Genomic DNA, 15,339 nt, shown 5'->3' with positions numbered 1-15,339 from the left:
GCATGTACAATTGATTCAACCCAATTGTTACCACAGGAGCAAAGGGGGATTTTCTGGAAACCTCCTTCCAAAATCGCATGACATTAAATCTAGCAAGGGTAAAGGCTCTACGTTGGTGTGGATTGTAAAGATGGTACAAATATGGCGTAGGCTGATATATATCAAAGGGAATGCCTAAACTTAATGAGGAGAAAATTTTGTTAGCAGCAGTATTGTGATTTTGAAATCCAATCTCTAATAGTCTGCGTTTTATTGTTTGAAAAGCTTCTGTATCCTAGAGCATAAGCAACAAATTCAATGGTAAACCAATGGATTTAATTTTACTCTCAATGTGAATTAACCAGTTAGAAAGGTGTGATTCCAGAAACATATGGTAAATAAGGGAGGAGGGATCAGCCTTGAAATGTAGGCATAGCCACAATTTAACAGTGATAAGCCACACTCTAATTTAGGAGGGCATCTATCTGTTCCGACTCTGGATGGTAATACCTTGAGAAAAATCTGGAAACTTGGTGGTTTGAGGCCAATGCGATCAGATCCACTGCTGGGGGACTAAACCTGTTGACTATCAGCTGAAAGGCTGCCCTGCTCAGGGACCACTCCCCCTCGTTGATGGTTCTTCTGTTCAGCCGATCAGCCTGAATACCGAGGACTCTCTGAATGTGCTCATCTCATCCTCTTGGTGCAGTGAGGATGACCTGGAGCTTCCCTGCTTATTTAGATGAGCCTTGGCCAAGACGTTGTTCGAACCAAGATCGTGAACTACTTCTTGGAACGTAGTAGCGCCAGTTTTATAGATCTGAGCTCTACAATGTTTATATGAAGATTTCTCTCCTCTCTCAAGCAAGAGCCCTGGGCTAGATGTTCTTGTATGGTTGCACCCCAGCCCTCCAGGCTTGCATCTATAAAGAGCTGGACAGGGTTCTCGTGTAAGTAGGTTTGTCCCTTGCTGTGGTTTATTCTTTCGGCCCACCAAAGCAAGCTTCTACTCAACTCTGGCGATAACTGAATCGGTGTGTCCCTCTTCAGTAAGATTAGATATTGATGAGGACGTAGAAGCCACTGTAGTTGATGGGCATGAAAGAATGCCCAAGGGACCGATCCTATACACGAGCTCACTGACCCCTGTAGACGTGTGAGTGCTATAAGACGCATTGACTTGGCCTTGGCTATTCAGCTGGCTATTTGAGTACTCTTGATTATTTTGTCCTGAGGGAGAATAGAGTGTTGAGTGTTATGTTGATAATGACACCCAGATGCTGAATTCTCTGTTGGGGTTCCACGTTGCTCTTCTCCCAGTTGACCAGATAGCTATGGTCTTCCAAGGTCTGAATGACCCTGGAGGTGTGGATGGTCACCAGCTCTTTGAATGGTGCACATATCAGGATGTCGCTGAGGTAGGGATGGATCTGGATCTCCTCCTTCCTCAACAGCGCGACCGGAGTAACTAACACCTTGAAGAAGACCCTTGGGCCTGAATGGTAGGTTCTTGAACTGAAAAGGCTGCGTCAGATAAGCGAACTGAAGGAACCTGCAATGATCTGGATAGATGGGGATGTGAAGGTACGCCTCTGTCAAGTCCACTGATCTCATGAAGGAACTTGGTCGTAGGGCCTCCATGATGGAACGGAGGGTCCCCATGCGAAAATGCTTTGACTTGACTAACCTGTTCCTGTGCTTGAGTTGGAGGATAGTATGCCAGTCCCTATTCTTCTACGGTACTGTGAAGAACACCAAATACACTCCCAGACCCCGTTCTAGCTGAGGAACAGGCCTCAATGTTGGATTGTGGCTGGGATCCCTGGATGCTTTTCTTGCCTGCAAGACCTGGGAGACTGTATGAAGTAGTCTAGAGCAGAGCTTCTCAAAGTGTGGGTCGCGACCCCATTTGGGTTTGAATCTTGGGGTTGTGAAAGTCGCCAGCCCCCCCCCCAGCCCCCCTTGCCGAGCGCTCCCTATAGACCAGGGGTGTCAATCATAGGGCCCCAGGCCGGATCAGGCCCGAGGGCTTTTATGTGGCCCACGGAGGCAAGGCGCCCCCCCTCCCCCAATCCGGGCTGGAGCGTGCAAGCTGCCCCAAGCCTGAAAACAGCTCAGTTTACACGCTGTGCTGGGGGAAGGAGGGACTTTCCCAAGCTGCTGCACGCGCCGCCAGGGCTGAATAGAGCATGCAGCCCGCCAGCACAACGAGGTTGCATGTGGCGCCGTGCTTCGCAGTTACTTAGTCGCAGGGTGGCCAGGCTGCCTGGGTGCAGTGTGGTAGAGCCAGTGCGGGACCCAGCTCCCTGTGCAAGCCCCCAAGGCAAGGAGCTGTCATCCAGCCGCATGGCGTGGCTGTCCTTCGTGTTGCTGCTTATCGCCATTCCTGCCGCCTCCTTGCTCTTAGGGACAGCTGCAAAATTGGGTCCCTCCTGGCCTCCTCCCCCATGGCGGTGAGTAGGGGGTGGAGGGCAGGCAAGCTTTGGCATCCCTGGATCTGGTGCTGGACCTGGAATGCAATTATTAGGGGGGGGGGGTTTCAAGGATTCTCTCTCTCTTTCTCCCTCCTCGTCTATTTCCCTCTCCCTTCTTTCCTTCCTTTTCTCCTCCTCTCTCTGTCCTCTCTTTCTCCCTCTCCGTCCCTCTCTTTCTCCCTCTCTCTCTCGTTCTTTCTTTCTCTCCCCCCCCCGGTTCATTCATTCTTTCTCTCTCTCCCCCCCCCGTTCTCTCTTTCTTTCTTTCTTTCTTTCTTTCTTTCTTTCTTTCTTTCTTTCTTTCTTTCTCTCTCTCTCTCTCTCCCCCTTTCTCTCTCTCCCCTTCTCTCTCTGTATTTCTCTCTCCCTCTCTTTTTCTCTCTTGGTATCTGTCTGTCTGTCTGTCTGTCTGTCTATCTATCTATCTATCTATCTATCTATCTATCTATCTATCTATCTATCTATCTATCTATCTATCTATCTATCTATTTCTCTCTCTGGTTCTCCCTTTCTTAGGATGTACTGAAACAAATGACAGGATTGTCCATTAGAAGCAATGGGAGAGGCTGCCCAGCCCATTGAAGATAATGGGAATCTGGATTGCCAACTGACTTGCATGGGCTCCATTAAAATACATTACAGCACAAAAAGAGTTGCAAAGAAATAGTGGAATGGAATTTCCAGTAAGGTCTCTAAGCCCAGATACGCTACTCTGGGACTGGAAGGACGGCCCCTGGAACTAGCAGAAGTGTTCTGGGACTGGATTGACAGCATCCAGAATGGAATGAGGACCCCTGGGACTTGCACAAGTGTTCTGGGACTGGAATGACAGCCAGGCGGGAATCCGGTTTGTCTCCAGGCTGGGAACAGATTCCCTTCCTGATTGTTGCAGATGAAACCTAAGCTAAAGGCACACGTGCTGGGCAGGCTGGAGTTTCTCCTGGTCATTTGGCGACCCCAGTGTAAAGTTGTATGGGCTGCCAGGAGGAACTTTGTCTGGCTGCAGAGCACTTTGTTTGCATTTGGGGAGGGGGAATAGAGCTACCTCCATGTGTACCCCCCAAGACTGTCTGAGAGAGGTGGGTACCTGTCCTCTGGGTCTTCACTTACTTCCACCCCCACCCCCCACCCCCAATCTCTGAATCAGATGAGCATCTGCCCTCCTGAAGCGAATCTTTTTTATCATGGGAAATGGTATTCCTTTGGAGCAGGTGGAGGTGGTAGGAATACAGTGAGGCCCTCCTTTGGCAAATGGGGGTGGGTGGGGTGGAAGTGTTACACAACATAGGATTTCTGTGGGGCCAGTAAGGCATGTCTCCTGATTTGTAACTTTTTCAGCCCCCTCTCTAGAGTGGACAGATCAAGAGAATCCCAATTGGAGAATGTGGGTGTGGGGGAAAAGATGGGGGGGGGGCTTTTTTTCCCCAGGAAGAGCTGCTCAGAGCAAGAGGCCAGATGCCTTAACTGGAGTGGGTGGGGACTCTTTTGAGGAGGGAGGGAGATTCTCAGATGACTGCAGCCTGTTAGGCAGGGTGTGCATACTCCTGCCAATGTCTTTCATCTGAACCACATTTTTCAGGAGAATGCTTTAATTAAAAAAGGGATATTGATGTGATTTTCATGATGGCTGATATATGGCTGGTATAGGAATGTTGCCCAATGTTGCAGTCCCAGTCTAAATTGGACCTCCCCAATGGATCCAAAGTGAGAAGGTGTGGCTTCTCATCTGGACTCTTCCACTTGTTTTGCGGCTGACAGGTCTGTTGCTGGCTTTAAGGTGAGCTTTGCCGTCTTGCCAACTTCCCTGGGGATGGACCCTGAGCCCAGAGCTCCTGTTTGCCACAGGGGTACCTTTCCCCAGTGAAACCCAAGAATGCTTTCTGTGAATGTTCAAGGTGCTAGTTCTGATCTTTAAAGCCTTACACCAGGTGTGTCAAACATAAGGCCCGGGGGCCAGTCCTCGTAACAATTGAGTTTGACACCCTTGAGCCAGTTGAAGCACTGACTCCTTGAAAGACCTTATCTGACTTACGAGCCAGCCACCCCACCCCCCACTCTTGATCTGGGCTGGCGAGGCATGGCCCGGCCCGACCAAGTGACATTTATGTCATAGCCAGTCCTTGTAACAATTGAGTTTGACACCCTTGAGCCAGCTGAAGCACTAACACTAGAAGCAGCCACACAGCTAGAAATGCAAAAGATAGCGATTACTGATCGTGTGGAACAGCCGAATATTAAACAACCCCTCACACAAACACCCTCAGTCACTAAGCACTACGAAGGGCAGGTTGTAACTTTTTTCCTGCAGTATAAACACTTTTCAGGTGCAGTCTCAGTAATGAAAAAATCCATCCTTAAAATCCTTTAATAAATGGTTTAATTATAGGTACACCAAAGAATTGTTTTAAAATAAATTTCTTTATGATTTATTATCAGTAAATGTTTGGTTTGTATACCAGTTTTATGTACCACCCGCCTCTTAAAGCCTTCCAAGTTGGCAACCATCACCACATCCTGGGGGAGGGAGTTCCACAATTTAATGTGTTGTGTGATAAATACTTCCTTTTATCTGTTTTGAATCGCTCACCCTCCAGCCTCAGCAGATGACCCCGCGTTCTAGTATTATGAGGAACGGAGAAAAGCTACTCCCTATACACTCTCTCCACACCATAGTTTTATAGACCTCTATCATGTTATTCGCCTTTTTTCCTAAGCTAAACAGCCCTAATCATTTTAACTGCTCATCATAGGGCAGTTGCTCTAGCACCCTGATCATATTGGTTGCTCTTTTCTGCACCTTCTCTAGATATGCAATATCCTTTTTTAGGTGTGGTGACCAGAACTGTACACAGTATTCCAAGTGTGGTCTCACCATAGATTTGTACAAGGGTAGTATGATAGCCCCCTTCTGGATGCACACCTTAACGTGGTGAGGGGGTTTGTGAGTGTCAGGGAAGCTGAGAGCAATACCGTAAGGGGTCTAGACTCTATCAAGAGACTAAACTCCTAGCAGAGTCACTCAAGACGGAATGGTCACAGCTGAGACACCAGACAAAAATGCATCCACCCCCTTAAGGGATCAATGGCCACATCCGCAGAAGAGAACAGGCAGTTCCAATGGGGATGGGGATAGAGGAATCCCTGAAGGTTAGCTACTGGGCAGCAGCAGTAGTGGAAGGTGACACTGGCGGAAGATCTTTTGTAGACAACGGCAGTGCCACTACGGCTAACTCTGGTTAGCACTGCGCAGAAGAAGGCACTGGTAAACCACTTCTGACCAACCTTTACCTTGAAAACCCTATGATGAGACAATCCAAAATGAAAAAAGATATAGTGCTGGAAGATGGGACCCCCAGGTCGGATGGCACTCAATCTGCTACTGGGGTAGAGCAGAGGACAAGTACGAGTAGCGCTGTTCTTAATGATGCGATTGGACTAAAGCCGAAAGGACGTTCAGTGGTTGACATGAATAGATGCAAAAGGAAAGTCCGAAGCTGTTCGACGCATATAATAGGAACATGGAATGTGAGAAGCATGAATCAGGGTAAGCTTGAAATTGTTAAACAAGAAATGGAACGCATGGACATTTCAGTCCTAGGAGTAAGTGAATTAAGGGGACTGGATTAGGACATTTTCAATCAGAAAATTACAAAGTGTTTTATTCAGGGAATGACAAAAAGAGAAGAAACGGAGTTGCTTTAATAGTGAGGCAAGATGTAGAAAAGGCAGTCAGGAGCTATAGTGCAAAGTCTGACCAAATAATATCAATCAGACTTCAGGGAAAGCCTATCAACATAAGCATCCTTCAAGTTTATGCCCCAACTACAGATGCTGATGAGGAAGAATTTGAAAGTTTTTATGCCAGTGTTCAGGAAGAAATTGATCACACACCTAAACAAGATATGCTGATAATCATAGGTGATTGGAACGCAAAAGTAGGAAACAAAGCAGAATCAAATGTTGTTGGCAGATTTGGGCTAGGAGCACGGAATGAAGCAGGAGAACGCCTCGTAGAATTCTGTGAAGACAACAATCTGTTCATTGCAAACACATGTTTCAGGCAACCAAATAGACGATTGTATACATGGACATCACCAGACGGCCAGTATAGAAATCAAATAGATTATATAATTGGAAGCAGAAGATGGAGAAGCTCTATTCTCTCGGCCAAAACAAGACCAGGAGCCGACTGCGGTACAGATCATGAATTGCTAATATCGAAAATCAAGATAAAGCTTAAGAAAAACACCAAAACATTCATAGCACCAAAATACAATCTAAGCAATATTCCGGAAGAGTTTAAAGACCATGTAAGGAACAGATTTGCATTACTAAGTTCAAGTGAATGTAAACCTGAAGAACTATGGGTGGAAACTAGAGATATTATCAAGGAAGAATGTGCAAAGACTATTCCTGTAGCCAAAAGAAAAGAAAAACCTCGATGGATGTCTGAGGAAACTCTTAAAATTGCCAGAGATAGACGAGAAGCAAAAGTAGAAGGTGACAGAAATAGAATCAAAAGTCTAAGTGCAACGTTCCAGCGACTAGCACGTAGAGACAAAGAGACCTATTATAATAACCAGTGTAAAGAAATAGAAGAGAACAACAAAAAAGGAAGAACAAGAGATCTGTTCCACAAGATCCAAGAAATCAAAGGGAAATTTAAAGCACGGTTAGGCATGCTGAAAGATCAGCATGGAAATACATTAACTGAGCAGGACAAAATAAAGAAAAGGTGGGAACAATACACTGAAGAACTATACAGAAGAGATGAAAGGATAAAAGATTCTTTCCAAGAAGAATCTTTTGAAGAAGAACCTACAGTTTTAGAAAGTGAAGTGAAAGCTGCATTGAGAGCAATCGGGAGAAACAAATCACCAGGAGCAGATGGGATACCAATAGAGCTATTCCAAGCCACAGAAACGGAGGCCATCACAATCTTGACAAGAATATGCCAACAGATATGGAAAACAAAACAATGGCCCACAGACTGGAAACGATCCATTTACATTCCAATTCCCAAGAAAGGAGACATCAAAGATTGCAACAACTATAGGACCATTGCATTAATTTCTCATGCAAGTAAAGTGATGCTCAAAATCTTACAGCAAAGACTGTTACCATATATGGAACGAGAAATGCCTGATGTTCAAGCTGGTTTCAGAAAAGGAAGAGGCACTAGAGATCATATTGCAAATATACGCTGGTTACTGGAGCGTACGAGAGAATTTCAAAAGAAAATCAGCTTGTGTTTCATAGATTACAGCAAAGCTTTTGACTGTGTGGATCATGAAAAGTTATGGCTGGTTTTAAAGGAAATGGGTGTGCCACTACATCTGATTGTTTTGATGCGCAACCTGTACTCTGGACAAGAGGCCACAGTTAGAACAGAATATGGAGAAACGGAATGGTTTCCAATTGGCAAAGGTGTCAGACAAGGATGTATTTTATCTCCCTATCTCTTCAATCTATACGCAGAACATATAATTAGGAAAGCAGGATTAGATTTAGATGAAGGTGGAGTGAAAATTGGAGGGAGGAACATAAATAATTTGAGATATGCTGATGACACTACATTATTGGCAGAAAATAGTGAAGATTTGAAACAACTACTGCTGAAAGTTAAAAGAGAAAGTGCCAAAGCAGGACTGCAGCTGAACATCAAGAAAACAAAAGTAATGACTACAGGAGAATTACAGAACTTTAAGGTTGACAATGAGGAAATTGAAATTGTTCAAGACTTTCTATTCCTTGGCTCCACCATCAACCAAAAGGGAGACTGCAGCCAAGAAATTAGAAGGAGATTGAGACTTGGAAGGGCAGCCATGAAGGAGCTAGAAAAGATTTTGAAGTGTAAGGATGTGACTCTGGCCACCAAGACTAGATTAATTCATGCCATCATATTCCCTATTACCATGTATGGGTGTGAAAGCTGGACAGTGAAGAAAGCTGATAGGAAGAAAATAGATTCCTTTGAAATGTGGTGTTGGAAGAGAGTGTTGCGGATTCCGTGGACTGCCAAAACAAACAAATCAGTGGGTTATAGATCAAATCAAGCCTGAACTGACCCTAGAAGCTAAAATGACTAAACTGAGGCTGTCGTATTTTGGTCACGTCATGAGACGACAAGAGTCTCATTCATTCATTCATAAACTTTTAATGGCATATAAATTTGTACAATTGATACGAACAATGGTCATAAATCTTAAAACCGATAAGATAAAATCATAGCCAGTAACATCAGATATCAGAGGTTATACATTTTTGGACATTTAGCACTTCTACTAAAAAATTGGCGACATCCACAGTAACCTCTGGAACTGAATCATTCATTAAAAATTGACATTAACTTTATTAGACAGGTAAAACTTGGGATGTAACCAGTTTTTTAACCATTTTCTACGAGGTGTTTCATATAGAGGGCAATCACATAAAATATGTTCAATTGTATCCAAGGAATTTGAATTACAGGGGCAAGTCTGTTCATGAATTGGGATTTGATGGAACCTTCCATACAGTATCCTAGATGGGAAGGCATTGACCCTGGCAAGAGAGAAAGCTCTACGGAGAGTAGGTATATCCAAATTATAAAAATAATGGGGAATACTGTCTGTTTTATTCAAAAGGCACAACATTGCTGAGGAGCAGACAAAAGGTTGAGTAGGATGCAACCATTGTAACTCTATATCTAAAAGACGATGTTTGATTATTTTAAAAATGTGCTCCTCTGTAAATGGAACCAAGTCATCAAGAGAGACTCCGATTGATCTTATTTTAGTCAATATCAAGTTGTCCCAGGATGTATTATGAAGTTCTTTTAATAATAAAGATAAAAGGGAACCTTGCTCCGCTCTAAAATATAGTTTAAGCCAGTAACGAACAGTTAATAACCAGGCCTTGGTTTCGCACAGGTTTTGGCCTAGTTCAGAGATGATTGCGTAGTAGGACACACAACGAGGGAAACCCAAAATATGTCTAAAAAAATTGGCTTGAAGAGATTCTAAATCGCGATTAAAAGCATTTACCCAGATAGGGATACCATACAAGACCTGGGGTAAAATTTTAGAGTTAAACACCTTAATTGTGGCAGGGATGTATTGGTTGCCCTTATAAAAGAAAAAGGACTTCAATTGACTCGCAGATATTTTCCCTAATTTAGTGATTCTACTTCTGTGTACTGCCCATTTACAATTATAATTAAAAGAAATGCCCAGATATTTAAAACTCTTAACCTGTTGGATTTTGGCCTTCCCAATGCGCCAGCTGGAGGGCGACCACTTCTTAGAAAAAACTAAAACATTGGACTTAGAATAATTTATTTTGAGAAAATTTAGCTGGCAATATTTCTCAAAAGCTACTTAATAGCGTTTGAGTCCAATTTTGGTATAGGATAAAATGGCAGTATCGTCGTCATATAATAAGATAGGGATTGTTTTGCCACCTAATTTTGGCGGGTGTCCATTGATAAGGTCTAAAAAACAAGCCAAGTCTGACAGAAACAAATTAAAAAGAAGGGGAGCAAGAATGCAACCTTGCTTCACACCTTTATTTAATGGAATTTTCCCAGTGAGGCTGCCATTTGAGGAAAATTTAACTTGGCTCGTTGTGGATGAGTGTAGTTTCTTTAAAAGGAATAAAAGACGCAGATCAATTCCTAAATTCAACAGCTTAGACCAGAGAACGTCTCTGTTGATCGAGTCAAATGCAGTCTTTAAGTCAATAAAGGCGACGTAGAGTTTCTTACTGCCCAGTTTCATGTACTTTTCTGCAAGAGTGGCCAGGATCAGACAGTGATCCAAAGTTGATTTATTTTTGGAGAAGCCAATTTGCTCAGGGCCGATGATGGCATTGTCCTTTACCCATCTAAGGAGACGCTGCTCCAAGTGCTTCGCATACAGTTTGCCTAAGATTGATAAAAGGCTAATGGGACGAAAATTTTCAGGTAGGGTTGGGTCACCTTTCTTATAAATAGGAATTATGATTGAATTTAACCAGGAGTTAGGGAGAATACCGTATAAATCAATGGAGGTAAATAATTTGGCGAGAAGTGGGGCCTACCAATCTAAGAATTCCTTAAACAGCTCTGCAGGGAGACCGTCCGGACCTGGGGCTTTGCCGGATTTCATGCTACTTATCAGATCAATGACTTCTTCAACCTCAACCGCTGGCCATCTAGGGTAATCTGAGGGGATAATTTCATCAGGGTTGAGCCTAAGATTGGAGTGAGAATGAAATAGCTTAGTAAAATGTTCAACCCAGATTTGGGGTGGGATACTAATTTCAGGTGAAGGGTTGTTATTAGCTGAGGTTACCATTGCTTTCCAAAAAGTCTTACTATCATGGGACTTAAGGGACACAAGAAAATGTGACCATCTTTGTCGGAAGTGGGTTTTCTTTTTTTCTGTGACCAAGTTTGCATACAACTTTCTGTGTGTAAGGTAGTCGTCAAATCTATCAAAGGCAGCATTCATACTAATTTTCCTACACAGAGATCTTAGTTGCCTTTTATGGGCTAAACATTCCTTGTCGAACCATGAAACCGGCTTGGTAGAATTGGTCTGGCAAGGTTCGGCCAATGAAAAGCAATGCACTTCGATCTGGGAGAGGGCTGATAAAGTCTCAGTATGCGAGTCAGAGTTCAGAATCGTTGATTTAAGGGCAAGCATTTCCTTAGATTGAAAAAGGGTGAAGAAAGTACGCACCCGAGAGTCAGACCACTTAAATTCTTTTCAGGCCTAAAGTTGCCTGTGATACAGAAATGGGTTCTTGCAAAACAGCATTATCAGACAGGCGCATCCAGGAAATTAAAATTGGAAGGTGATCGCTTTCAGAACGAAAATCAATGTTAACAGATTTGACTAAGTCTAAAAATTTGGGGGAACAAATTCCATAGTCGATGACGCTTCTCCCTTGCCACGAGTTAAACGTGAAATACTGGGAAGCTGGAAATTGACGGAGTCCATTTAGCGTTATCATATTAAGTTCGATACAGAATTCAATTAATTTGCGACCGGCTTTATTAAAACAAGAGTCTTGAGATTGGCGAAGAAAACCGAGCTGCGGAGGTGCGGGCTCAATGTCATCTAAATCCACAAAAAGGGCCCAACTCCTATTATCGTGGCCAATCCTAGCATTAAAATCCCCTAGAAGGACAATTGGAATCGACGGAAATTTTTGGATAATTTTGGCAACAAAATTTGTAAGATTAAACCAGTTTGACTCTAAGTATTTTTCATTTTCAGTAGAGGGGAGGTAAATGTTGATTAAAATGAGAAAGGGAGAGGGATCGTAGAGTAAAACAGCTTGGGCAGCGCAATTACAGGTATCAAGTAAGACAAACCTAGAAAAAAGATTTTGCTTGATTAAAATAGCTAGGCCAGCCTTGCATCAGCCCTTTGCATTTTCTTTATATGCAGGCAAAGTTAGGGAGAAGAACCCATTTACATTAACATTTCCAGTCGTCCAAGTTTCCTGTAAGCAAATACAATCATATTGTCTAATATAGTTAATAAAATCAGAGTCTTGTACTTTACTGTTCCAGCCAGAGATATTCCAAGATAGCAATTTAACATAATTGACTGGGGCCTTTGTGACTAGTCAGTTGGATTCTTCAATGAGATCCAGCCTCTTATGGGTGTCTTTAAAAATACACCCATTTGATTTTAAAGGACAGACAAAGAAGGAGCTTGAACATGCACCAGGGGTGTTGTAATATTTAAAATCGAAGTGGGGGAAGCGGGTTTTCCATTACTTGAGGGAGCCCAAGAGTCAAGGGTCGGAAGGGTTGGTTCCGCTGGCAGGCTGTCCCCTTTAAGAGGAACAGGTGAAGGTGCGGATATAACTGTTTTGTACGACGACAAGAGTCACTGGAAAAGACCGTCATGATAGGAAAAGTTGAGGGCAGCAGGAAAGAGAAAGACCCAACAAGAGATGGATTGACTCAATAAAGGAAGCCACGGCCTTCAATTTGCAGGATCTGAGCAAGGCTGTCAGAGATAGGACATTTTGGAGGACTTTCATTCATGGGGTCGCCATGAGTCGGAAACGACTTGACGGCACTTAACACACACAGTATGATAGCAGCAGTTTTATACTCTATTCCTTGTCTAATTATGGTCAGCATGGGATTTGCCTTTTTCACAACAGCTGCACACTGGGTTGACATCTTCATCACGCTAACCACTACAACCCCAAGATCCCTTTCATGGTCAGTCGCTGCCAGCACAGATACCATCAGTGTATATGTGAAGTTGGGATTTTTTGACCCAATATACATCACTTTACACTTGTTCACATTGAATCTCATTTGCCATTTTAATGCCCACTCCTCCAGTTTGGAGAGATCCTTTTGAAGCTCTTCACAATCTGATTTTGTTTTAACCACCCTAAATAATTTGGTGTCATCTGCAAACTTGGCCACCTCGCTGTTCACCCCCAACTGATGAACTGGATGAAAAGCACCAGTCCCAACAGAGATCCCCGAGGGACCCTGCTGCTCACATCCCTCCGTTGTGAGAACTGACAATTTATTCCCACTCTGTTTCCTGTTTTTTTAGCCAGCTCTGAATCCATAAGAGGACTTGTCCTCTTATCCCATGACTATGAAGTATGTTTAGCAGTCTTTGGTGGGAGACTTTGTCAAAAGCCTTTTGGAAATCCAAATACACAATGTCCACAGCCTCATTCCTGCCCACATGCTGACACTTTCAAAAAACTCTGAAAGGTTAGTGAGTCAGGACCTACCTTTGCCGAAGCCATGTTGGTTTTGCCCAGCAAGGCTTGCCCTTCTATATGCTTGACAATTCTATCTTTAATAATGCTTTAATAATGCTTTCCATCAATTTACCTGGAACAGACTTTAAGCTAACTGGCCTGTAATTTCCTGGATCCCCCCCCCCGGAACCTTTTTTATAAATGGGTGTTACAACTGCCATTCTCTAGTCCTCAGGTACAGAGGCTGATCTAAGGGCCATGTTACAGATCATCATCAGAAGCTCAGCAGTTTCCCATTTGAGTTCTTGAAGAACTCTAGGATGAATACCATCTGGTCCCTGTGACTTATTAGTTTGCCATTTGTCTAGACATTCTAGAACTTCCTGCCTTGTTACCACTATTTGCCTCAGCTCCTCATTCTCCCCTCCCCAAAACATCTGTTCAGGAAAAGGTACCTGCTTTATATCTTCAACAGTGAAGACTGATGAGAAGAATTCATTTACCTTCTCAGAATTCATTTACCTTCTCTTTATCCTCCCTTAGAGTTCCTTTACTCTGACTGTCACCCAATGGCCCAACTGCTTCTCTAGCTGGTTTGTTGATCCTAACATACTTAAAAAGAATTTCTTATGGTTGGTCTTAATGTATTTAGTGGTATGTCCCTCAAAATCTTTTTTTTTTTTTGCATCTCTAATTGTTTGCTTGCATTTCCTTTGTGCAAATTTGACTTTGCTTTGTTTGCCTCGTTTGGGCAAGCCTTTTTTTTGGGGGGGGGGAAGCTTCTGAAGGAAGCCTTTTTTTCTCTAATAGCTTCCTTCACCTTACCTGTTAGCCATGGTTGTGACCTCCTGGACTTTAGACTCCCTTTCCTAACCTGAAGTATATAATCTATTTGAGCCTCTAATATTGAGGATTTGAGTAACACCTCCCCCGAAGCCTTTTCCAGAAATTTAACCCTCCTAACCATTCCCTTTAACTTCCTTTTTACCAGGTTTCTCATTTTAGAGAAGTTCCCTCTTTAAAGTCAAATAATTGTGTGAAAACTTTGCTGGGTGACCAGTCACACACTCTCAGCCTAACCTACCTCACAGGGTTGTTGTGAGGATTAAATGGAGGAAAGGGGAACTATGTAATCTATTTGGGTCCCTATTGGGGAGAAAGGCGGGGGAATAAATGAAGTAAATGAAAACAAACAAATAACTTAAGCAGAAGATGGATGACCACCTCTTTGAGTGGCTGAAGGAAAGTGCCCTCAGACAGTGATTTATTCGTGATAGATATCAATGACTCATTTATATGGTCTTTATTTCAGCAACCATGATGGCAAGGATTCAGAGGACAAGTAGTAGCCTTCACAGATCCCAGGATCCTGTCAACACACAGTTTCCAGGATCCTGTCAACATTCACCATGGTGACTAGGTTGAAATGATCCATAAACAGACCAGACAACGTGTTTGATATTCCTTCTGTCAAATCTGTTACAACCAAGTATTCAGAGATGGAGCATGAGTTTGGAATCCTAAAATCACCCAAAGCATTCTGGAATCCTACAGGATCCATGAGTCTCTATGGGCAGAACATTTTAATTGAACACTCTTTCAGGGGGCTAGAGCCACATTCACCCTTGACTAGGGGTGATTTAATAATATAAAGAAAGTAGCAGCCCACCTGGTACAACAGCATTTTTAGCAAAAATACCCCAACACATTAAATTTAATTAACAAAAGCAACCTCACCTGGAAGCTATACTTACAACAGGTGACCAAAAAATGGCAATTTAAATGCCAGATTTTAAAAAAGCAACTGTGCAACAAATAAGAATTAAAACATAATGTTTTCTATGGATAATCTATAATGTTCTATTACCTGTATGCATCGTCTTCCTTCAAATCTCATATCATCGTGTGGGGGGGGGGGAGGCCACCAGTAAACACTGTGAACACAGAGGAACAGTAGCGTTAGACAATATCATCAGTCATGCCTGTAATAGGATCCCTGAAAATGCACAGTAAGTACTGGGTTTGAGTTATAGCCATTTACTATTAGCTTAGGCTGACTTAGTACAACAGCAATTTATGCAACCAGCCTTAGACTGAACAAGGGCAGATTTAAATATTGTGGTCACTATGCAAATACCATTGGATATGTGTATGTGTACAAGAACTCCAAATC

At 43.0% G+C, this 15,339-nt stretch overlaps 1 protein-coding gene across 1 annotated transcript in view; it reads right to left on the bottom strand.

The window, feature by feature from the left end:
• The window catches only part of DYRK1A (dual specificity tyrosine phosphorylation regulated kinase 1A), a 113,552-nt gene extending 98,469 nt beyond the window's left edge, over positions 1-15,083 (bottom strand). The window contains exon 1 of the mRNA XM_056858034.1: positions 15,034-15,083. Within this exon, the coding sequence (XP_056714012.1) occupies positions 15,034-15,043 (10 nt within the window). The 5' untranslated portion in view covers positions 15,044-15,083. The remainder of the gene's footprint in view (positions 1-15,033) is intronic.
• Positions 15,084-15,339: the final 256 nt, after the last annotated feature.

The sequence above is a fragment of the Euleptes europaea genome, chromosome 12 (assembly GCF_029931775.1).
Source record: "Euleptes europaea isolate rEulEur1 chromosome 12, rEulEur1.hap1, whole genome shotgun sequence".
NCBI classification, from domain to species: Eukaryota; Metazoa; Chordata; class Lepidosauria; order Squamata; family Sphaerodactylidae; genus Euleptes; species Euleptes europaea.
Note: the sequence above shows the minus strand (reverse complement) of the source record. Positions and strands in the feature narration are given on the sequence as shown.